At 42.6% G+C, this 10,019-nt stretch overlaps 1 protein-coding gene across 10 annotated transcripts in view; it reads left to right on the top strand.

Annotated features, from left to right (window-relative positions):
- The first annotated feature begins 546 nt into the window (after nt 1–546).
- Nucleotides 547–10,019, top strand: part of LOC142582213 (uncharacterized) — a 30,529-nt gene continuing 21,056 nt past the window's right edge. For 3 of the 10 annotated variants that reach the window (XM_075691639.1, XM_075691638.1, XM_075691640.1), the window contains exons 1-4: nt 548–1,024; nt 1,478–1,523; nt 3,579–3,648; nt 5,114–5,220. In XM_075691639.1, coding sequence (XP_075547754.1) covers nt 926–1,024; nt 1,478–1,523; nt 3,579–3,648; nt 5,114–5,220 — 322 coding nt within the window. In that variant the 5' untranslated portion in view covers nt 548–925. Of the gene's footprint in view, nt 1,025–1,470; nt 1,524–3,578; nt 3,649–5,113; nt 5,221–10,019 lie in introns of all 10 variants that reach the window. The other 7 variants (XR_012828391.1, XM_075691646.1, XM_075691645.1 and 4 more) reach the window with 7 other exon arrangements.

The raw sequence follows: 10,019 nt of genomic DNA, 5'->3' as shown, positions 1-10,019 counted from the left end.
CGGTATTGTCGTGGATGGATAATTCAACAAATTAAGCAGCTCTCTCTGAATCATAATCTTAAAGGAAATTATTTGGCGTCCTTCGCACGATGGGAGCAATAGCTGGTGTCGTAATATAACCCCCAGCGACGGTTAATTACCTTTATGGAGAATCTCGAGTATCATGGCTCTTGGCGCCAGAGACGACTGCAACAACCGAAAATGCGGCATGGCAGCCATGACGTTATAGATGTAAATGCCTGAGAATACGCGACTGCTTATCAGAAATACCAGAAAGGAAGGAAGGAAATCAACTTTATTCAAGGGCCTGCAGGCCACGAGAGCTTTGGGCTCTCATGGAGTGGGCGATAAGAAAGATAAGGAGTGTGTGACGTCATACAGTTCGCACGGGAGCGTTTGAAGTGAAGTATAGTTGTGCAAGGACGGCGTGCAGCGACTTTATTGCTACTTTTCTGGCTACCAATTAAAGCTTTCGCCGCAGTTGGCAACGTTCTTGGTTACCTTTTGGATTTTTTCGGCTACTTTTTTTCCCCAAAACCTGGCAACCCTGAGCAGCGGGCTGGTAGCGGGAGGGAAGCGCAAATGTGTGGCGTTGGGTTTACGTAGCTTTTATAACTTCAGTACATATTCGAAGACGTTAATTGTGGAACGCTTATTGGTTCTGTGACGGCTTACGAGTGCGCTTTCACTTCGTGCAGGGAAATGGGTGTGAAACTAGTTACCGCATCTTGATCCGGGATAATGTAACTATTGTATTCCAAGTTCTCTCTCTTCTGAGTTGTGCTTGGCTGAAGTTACCAGCCGCGGGTATATTCGATATTCTAGAAAACTAGCAGTGTTACGCACACTCACACCATTTTTCGAATTTGATCGAACACACTAGCCATGATCCACTTTGGTGCAAACATATATAAAAGGCTCACGAATGTTTATATATATATATATATATATTAGACTTCCAAAGGGTTCAAGACTATCAAACGTGCTAATGAAATTGTGGAGCTCAACGTCCCGAAACTGTGCAGTAGGTTATTCAGCTGCACCTTTGGGTGCACCTGAATTTAAGTATATAAGTGATGTAATAAAAAAAAATATTGTAATAAGGCTTGACCAGCACATTTTTCGCGTTTTTTGCGAAATTCTATCTAACGTGCATGGTGCCGAGAAATCGACGCAAAAGTAACCTGTTTGCTTAATTCGTTGTAACTGTTTGATTGATTTGATTCATGTGAGCTAACGTCACAAATGTAATCAGATGTTTGAGAAATATAATTATCGCCGCCCGTTTCTCTCTCTTTGTAATGTGTACAAAACTGCCTCTTCTCCAGTGCCACCCATGTAACGCTTTTGTGATCGCTTCGCGAGAGCGCCGAGATTATATCGGACCAGAACACTACTGCTTTGGCCAATCTCACTCACTTTTCTGCAAATAATTTTTTCTCATTTTCTCTACTTTTCTTTGTTCGTGAGAACATAGCATCAAAGAAGAAGAGGACGAAATCGTGCAGAAATGGCCACACAATGTAAGCACAAGGCAGCTTTTATTTAACTTCTGTTCACTTAATTATCAACAGAACATTAACTGGCCATGGGGACTTGTAAGCTTTAATTGCAGCTCTTTTCCATTTGTGTTCTGAATTCTCACAAGCACATTGCAGTGTTCCTCTCCATAAGCTGCCTTTCGTAAGGTATAATTGGTATACTCTCAAAAGAAGTTGCTCATGCATAGTAGATTTCTGAAATTGCAATGCGTGCTTCCCACTTTTCATCGCGTACGAGTACTGTCAGGCATAACTAATGTGTCGTGCCGCAGCAATGTTTTGCAGTTGCCTCATAATTATTTTATAGTTCTGTCAAGTATTAGAAAAATCATTTCATTATTTCGAGCAAGTGCACAGTACATGATTTCAACCGACTTGGTTTGTTTGTTGTCCTAATATTATATTTTGTGATCAGCAGAATTCATATATTTTAAATTGTGTTTGTGTAAATGAAAAGCTTTCAATTAATTTTGGAGCATATTGAGAAACACTGAAATGATTTGTTTTCAACACACTGAAGGCAACTATTGCAATTTTATATTTTGCTGAGATCCAAGGAAAGCACACAAGACCTGAAAAAGTGCAGTGTAGCTCAGTGCAGTTGCACATGGTGATATTAGTGCCTCCAAACTAGCTTCAAAAGCACCTAAACTGAATGAATGAATAGGGCACAAGCAGTTACAATGATTCCATGGCAGTGGCCAACATGAGTCGCCTCAGATGCATCACTGTCCACGACCACCTTATTGTTTTCACAGTCCCAAGGTTTGCCATGTACTGTTTATCGCTACCTCGTGTGGCTGCATCACTTCAATAGACACAGTGTGCATCATTGCCAAGCCATGGCTTGCTGCCTATTCATTCATCTCTTTGTGTGTTGCAGCGATGATTCATTCGAAGCATGTTTGAGGCCACTAAAGTCGCTGCACTCAAGTGCTCGGTCACACGGAGCTCAAATTTCGTGGATTTGTATTGCCCATGCACTGGGCATTGGGCGCACGTTAAAGAACTGCAGTTGGTCAAACTTAATCCAGAGTCCCCCATTATGGCATGCATCATAAACATATTGTAGTTCTTGTAGGTGAAATCCCAAAATTTAATTTGTTATTGACTGATGCATTTCCAGTGCTTCCAAAAAGGCAGGAAAATTCAAAGAATAAAAGAGAATGGGACAGGGAGGACGCTGGCATCCTCCCTGTCCTGTCTTCTTTTGCTGTCTGAACTAGCATAGTTTTCTGGCATAAGTTGTACAGTGAGCTTTTTTTTCATCTTGTGGTACAATTTCATTTGCGTGAAAGCAATTTCAATTCCAACTGCTCGCATCAGTTTTATATTAATAGGCAGGTAGTTCTATATGGATGAGGTTAGGTAAATGATCAGTGTGCCTGACATCTATGTGGCTGCCATGTGCTGAAGATAGACAACACTCTAATGCTATATGGCAAATTGCCCATCAGCATGAAGGAAAGAATAAGAATGCCTGTAAAAAGGCAGGACCTTTTGCATAACTTGCAAATGTAAAGAGGTATTTACACTGTAACACCAAGTTTTCCTACTTCCTGCTTGCCATTAAAGGCCAGTTGCATGTGCAATGTAACTAAAGGTCAACCACACTTTTAACACAAATTCTTTTTGGAAACTGAATAAACAGATACACTCATCTGACTGTTTAGACATCAAATATCTCTGCATTCACCTTGTCAAGCCACTTTTTAGTAAAGCAATGAAGGGGGCTAGTTGGTGAACGTTCATGGTTATATTGTGCTCAGTTTTACAAACACGATATTAAGGAAGGACAGGACGTGGACGGACGCAGCGCAAACTACCAACTGTTTGGTAGTTGGTACAGTTGGTAGTTTGCGCTGCATCCGTCCACGTCCTGTCCTTCCTTAATATCGTGTTTGTAAAACTGAGCGCAATATAACCATGAATTGTCAAGCCACAACAGTAATCTTGTGCTTAGCTCAAGCTGCATGAATGTAGCAGGATGATAAGGTGCTGTGGAGCCAAACATAATGTAAACTTTTTTCCTTGCAGCAAAGGATTCTGAACAGTTAGTACAACACCCAGCGTTGCTGGCTCGTAATGCTGGCGAACTTAAAGAAAGGTAAGTAGAGTGAACAGAAATATCTCCAATTAATATGTTGTTTTTGTTCGTTCAACCAAGATATGTCTGGCATGGGATACAATACAGTTTATTAAAGTATTGAAGAGAATGTGTACTTATTAGAGGTTTTGTAAGCAGCCATCTAGGCAAACACTGCAAGAGATGTAATCGTGATCCAATGCTTGTTGAGTGTGCAAATTCACGTAGATACCATGAGCAACACGAACGCAAAATTTCTGAAACTTTCATCATCCGTCACAGTAATGAAAATTGTGTCACTGTGCTTTTGCTGCTATACTACACCACAAATTAAGAAGTAATGTATTTGTGCAGCACATGACATTGTGACGTAATGTCGATGTTTTATGTCCTCGTTCCTTTTGACATTTAATCTTTTGTTTAATCATTTTTAATCTTTTCAACATTAAGGTAATTTTTAAAAATCACCTCCGTCATATAGTACAAATCTACTTATTGAGCTAGATTACTTCAATAGGTGGACTTTACTTACACTGGAAATCAAAATGCGTAATTGACTAAATGACAAAATTTCACTTATCCACGTTTTACTTTATCATATATATTTCAATACATGAAGCCAATGATTTCACAAGGCAGGAGAACTTGGAACGAATTTTGTAACTAGCACTAATTTGGAGCTAAGTGCTGTCAAACTTGTGATAAAAATGCACTGTTCTCCTTAATTTTTTAGGAAATGCCTTTTTGTACAATTAAGCTAAACAATTACTGGAACCCCAAAGCATTTCGTCTCAAACATTGGGAATGCATAGCTTGACGCTGGTGTGGTCCTCGGAAATCGATCCACGTGAATGTGTCTTTTGAAGTCGCCAGCTACATTTTGTAAATTGTAATCTGGGCCGCAAAGTAATTAATCTCGAAGCTAATTAGTGAAACTTTGTTAATGAGCCAAGTAATCGTTTCAATTTATTGTGCAATTAATGTTCGCTTCTGAGAGTTATCTAGCTCAAGTAGGAACATGCTATATGCCACAGGTGATTTTTAAAATCCTGTTAACAATAAAAAAAGAAAACATATATTGATGTCCATATGCAATAAAAAAAATCAGTTGTTAGTGAGAACCTTGTTTGTATATTGTTGTCATGATCCTGTTTCTGGCACTGCTACCTTCAAGTCTGAAAATGTGCAAATCAGCACAATTCAACACTTCTGCCTGGAAGAGGCTGCTTATTATGGTAACAAAAGAAGTATCAAGTGGAGAGAAATGTAGTCATGAATGGCAGAGCGATAAGACGCAAAAATTGCAGAGGTATAGGATTGTGCTGAGTTGACACAAGACCGAGGTAATTAGAAATGTCTGCATGGGATAGGGCCCAGCAGTGGCTGTTTATGATGATGAAATTTTGTAAGCAGTATATAAACCAAAGTGGCAAGGATCGCTAAATAAGGGAAACCTCACAACTACATGCAAAACTTTTTTCCACAGAGCCTCCAGCTCTTCACCAACCACCTTGGTTTTGTTGCTTGTGGTGCCGATAGTGCTAGTGTTCTTCGCAGACTTTGCCTTTGCTGTTGCCATGAAATCATCAGAGGGTAAGTCAACCTATCAAAATTAATTTGTATCTGATTTTTATGTGACGTGAAGACACACAGACAAAGGCAGCCTTCACCACGAGCCTGCAATGAGCCTCTTGATGTTTCTCACACCTCTAAAATCGACTCCTATCATCACTACAGATTCAGGTTGCCGGTGAAGTTTCGTGCACCATCACTTTTTAATGCATTAGGAGTGTCAAAGTGGAAGAAAGTGATGTGTGTGTGTGTGTGTGTGTGTGTGTGTGTGTGTGTGTGTGTGTGTGTGTGTGTGTGTGTGTGTGTGTGTGTGTGTGTGTGTGTGTGTACACGCCACCACTCTTCACAAACATTCCTAAAATGTCGATAAATCAGTCTATTCGGCAGGCAACATTTTGCTGCCTTTTGCAGTGATAGCTGTATATGACTAACCTTCCGTAGGTTTTTCGGCATCTGTTAACAGAAAAAATCATCGCGGGGGCTGATCCTGGTGATGGTGCAGAAAGGGTTTGAGCTCAATGGCACATACCCCTGTGCGCTCGGGGACTTGTAATGCACCCTTCGAAATCTTCGGCATGGCCCCACATATGGGGAGGAGTGCCTGCTTCATCTCCGCCGCGGGTCGGCCCGACATTGCACTACCTTCATTGATGGACCCACATATATATGCGGAGCGCTGAACGCCTGCTTCACCTCCGCCGCGGGTGGGCGTGGTATTGCACTATCTTCGGGATCGGCCTACGTATGGGGAGTGCCTAATGCCTGCTTGACCTCTGCCGTGGGTCGGCCCGGCATAGGAATGCCGTCGGGATCGGCCTACATATGGGGAGTGCTCAACACCTGCGTCACTTTTGCCACGGGTCAGGCCTGTACCTTCGGGCCGGCCCACTGCGGAGGTGAAGCAGTTTGCTTTTCGTTTGAGAGCTTTGACTGTTGTCAGCTCTTGCTGCCATTGCATCTTCACCGAGTGGAATGGTTGTCAATTTTTTCACTTTATTTTTTTGGATGGCGGTAGTTATCGGCATTTCCTGGGGTGTGAAGGCCAGTTTTGTCATCGATTTGGTACATTTGTACTAGCAAAGGTACCTCCCTCCCCCTCATTTGCATAGAAACATTAACTTAGGTTGCCCTCCCCCCCCAGAAAAAATCCTGGGACAATGCCTGCTGTGGACATTAAGAAACTCTATGGCTACAGAACATCGCCAGTTGCATTTTGCTCCTCGAAGAGGCAGGGCATGTGTCAAGTGAGCTTCTGAATAACATGCTGCGGTGTGGTGGATGCAGTTTAAATCATGGATCTGGAACCTCAAAGAGGTACGACATAATGCTCACACATTCCTCTAGCATTTATTGCTCAATGGCCACTGAATTTTTTTACAGAACCTTAATTATCACCATAAATATGAAAAGTACCAGAGACCATTACATTTAGCAAGAACACTCGAATGTGTGCCTGCGTGCTGTCACTTTAACCACAAATGAGAAAATTATACAGATCCTATGCATTGTAGGAATGAATGTTATGCGAAGCATTTCACAGGCTATGAAGCATCATTTAGGGTCATGGAAACATTTAACAGCTGGACCAGCATGTTTGTGTAAGACAAGCAATTGTGTGCATGACATGAGTGCGTTTGTGACAACAGTATCAAGACGATGATAGTACGACAATGATGGCATGACCACTCATTTATTGTATTCCAACAAAGAGATGCTGAAACCTCGCCCATTATGATTTCGAGCAATCCTGAATGTGTTGCAGTATAGGGAAACTGATGTGCTTACATTTATCTAGTTGCTGTGTGATGTGATGCATATGCATAGGACAGTGGCAAGGTTGACAATTATTCACATATGTGCACACACGTGTGCTCGCTTTTTATTTATTCAATTATATGGGTGCTTGAGGCAAACGATCACGTTCAGGTCAGTGTTCTGGCTTCCACTGCTGGCATGAGCGCTGTGCGCAAGCACTTATTAGAAAGTTTTAGGTTAGGGGACACAACCGCAGCCTAGCGTAGGGGGACACAAACCACGAGGTGTACAGAAGAACCCGAAACGAGCACAAAAGGGGCCACAGTGGAGTTTGCATCCCATAATGTTTAAGGTGCAGCTTGCGTCCCCTAACCTAAATCTCTTTATTGGCGTTCCTACTGAGCAGCTGCAGCGTGGGCATACCATGCCGTGGTGTAAACACTGGTCAGCAGAATGGGCAGTAACTGTAAAGCTAAATCTATCGAATTCATTCATTGTGCTCTTACAAATGCTGATGGTTTTTGGTTGGCCTGTCATCTCGTGCTCCATCGAGGGGCAAAGCCCGTAACACATTGCTGCTCACGTTCGTCATTGTGCCAGCGTTATGACAAAGTTATACCTGGTATCTATAAGGGCACTCACTGTTCCTGTGGTGAAGCAGCAGCTAGTTGTCTCACGTGCTGCGCTGTGCCATGACAGATGCCTGGCATAATTGCTCACTTAAAGGGACACTAAAGGTTACCAGAAACTCATGTTAAAGTGGTAGAGCAATGTTCTAGAACGTCTAAGGCGTCAATATAATTGCGAACAGAGCTTTAGTAAGCGAGAAATTGACGTAAATGCATGACACGATTTGAGACCCCCCAGCAACATTCCGGTACTACCCCGATGACGAAAGCACTCCTCATAATTTGTGTTACTAATACTCAACTACTCGTATTAAAAATATCATTTCATTCGATATAAGACGGAAAAAAATGCCACTTGTCTACGTCTATTCGATTCTAAGAAAAAATAACGTTTTGACGTTACCCTTCAGTAATATGTGTGGTCGAAAGGTTTCGTTTTCGCTCGACTCTGCACGCTGGACTCTGCACCGGGCACACTTTGGAGTTTCAGTAGTTTCATTATTGCGTCGTGCTGTGAGGGTTCTGCTGGCTCGCGAAACTTTCATTTGGAAGAAGCAGCGAGAATGCCACGTCCATGTGATGTTGTGGGAAGCCCTCGTTGCTTTCCCGCTCCGGAGAGCAGGTGTCGAGGCCGCCGTCGCAGTACGCAACGACGCCGGCAGCGCGAGCCCTCAGCAGGAGGTCGCGCTCGTCGGTACTCAAATCGCTGGAGTTGAGCCCACCATCGCGAGCCAATCTGTCGTTGTCAGAGTCTATTGTGACGAGCGTCGAAGTTTGCGTCATAGAATGAAGTACCAGCTTATGGTCGCGCGTTTCTCCTTCCGCTAGCCACCATACTCCCGCTTTCGCTCTGCTGTCGGCTCTGCCTTGGCTCTGTTTCTGGCCGCGCGTTTGCGTTTTGCGCAGAAAATCCGTAGCGCCGTCTGCGGACGCCGTTCTACTCACCGATGGCGCAACGTCACTATGAGACCATGATGTCAGTACTCCTCGATCGGAGGGCGGGCGATTTGAACTGCGCTAGAGGTACGCGGATGCTTCAGAACGCATTTTCTCTTAAAATAAGTCTCTCCTTGGCATGAAACGAGCGTTTCGAGGTTTCTGGGATGGTATTTCAACAGTCCACGTTGACTTAATAGTAACCTTTAGTGTCCCTTTAAGTCTTTCTCGCAAAATTTATCGTCGTCCATTGCTTCACAACTACTTCTTTACTCACCTTCAGCCGTCTTTCCATGCCATGACCATCCTTTTAAGATCAAACGCATCACATGCCGCAATTCAACTTTTGCCGAATCGTTCATACCCAAAACCATTATTGAGTGGAACCAGTTGCCTCCTGCAATCGAAACTGAAGTGAATGCAACTAATTTTCATGAACTTCTAAAAAAAAAAAGAAGGCAATCCATAGTTTTTCTTCTAGTTCTGCTTCGTACTGTTTATTATGTTGAGTTCTTTCATTATGCTTCACTGAGTGTTGTTTTTCGGCCATGTATTGGATATGTGGTCTATTTCTTTTCTCTAATTTGTCAGGTAATTTTTTCCACCCACCTATGCAATATGCTCGCTGTAAGGGCCTTTAGGTGTTTTTTAATACAACTACAAAATAATATGTTGCATGTAATGCTAAACCTTGCTATCGCTTGCGAGGGAAATTAGCATAACGAAAAACACACTCACTTGAAGGGGAGACAAAGACAAGCACTTGCTATCGCTTTCAACGCTTTGCCTTCAGGCAAAAGTGCCAATTCATTTAAGAAATCATTGCTACATATGGTTCCAGTTGCCTCAAACCACTATATAGTTGGCATTGGCACAAGAGAAACACACATGTGTCTGTGGCCTTATAGGTAGAGCATTAGGATATTGTGCTGAGAGACTGGTGTTGAACCTCGCCATCAGACACATATTTGTTTTTATTGAAGAGGCCCAAAAAGATATGAGACGGGAACCCGCATTCCTGCTTACTGAAATGTGGCTGGTATGGGAAAGAATGCTTTGAATTATATTCCACAGTTACAGTGATCTCGTATTCAGAATAATTAGCCATAATATGAATATACAAGCCTACAAGATGCATACGCAACTCCAGAATGATGCAAAGGTGGGTACAGGTCCATAAATAAACAAGCATGCATTCTTGTTCCTCTGTTTCGCTGCAGTACTGACATTCTTCAGTGTCAGTAAGAAAGTTAGCAATGCTGATCTATGCCTACTAGTGCATGCTATCTTGTATAACTGTACAGCCATTGCCCAAGTTCCCTCTGCTGTTTATATTTCTCAGGAAGTCAGGTAGACCCCGTCGGGCTTTTCTAGTAAGAAATGATTGTTTTGTTGGCACATGAACTTAAGCTGGTGTTGCTTATAGTAGTGCAGGAAACTAATGAATTGCTCAGAAAGACAATGTGGCTCATGATTTGTGCACCAAGTTATACAGCTTTG

The sequence above is a fragment of the Dermacentor variabilis genome, chromosome 5 (assembly GCF_050947875.1).
Source record: "Dermacentor variabilis isolate Ectoservices chromosome 5, ASM5094787v1, whole genome shotgun sequence".
Taxonomy (NCBI): domain Eukaryota; kingdom Metazoa; phylum Arthropoda; class Arachnida; order Ixodida; family Ixodidae; genus Dermacentor; species Dermacentor variabilis.
This window is presented reverse-complemented; position numbering and strand designations above follow the sequence as displayed.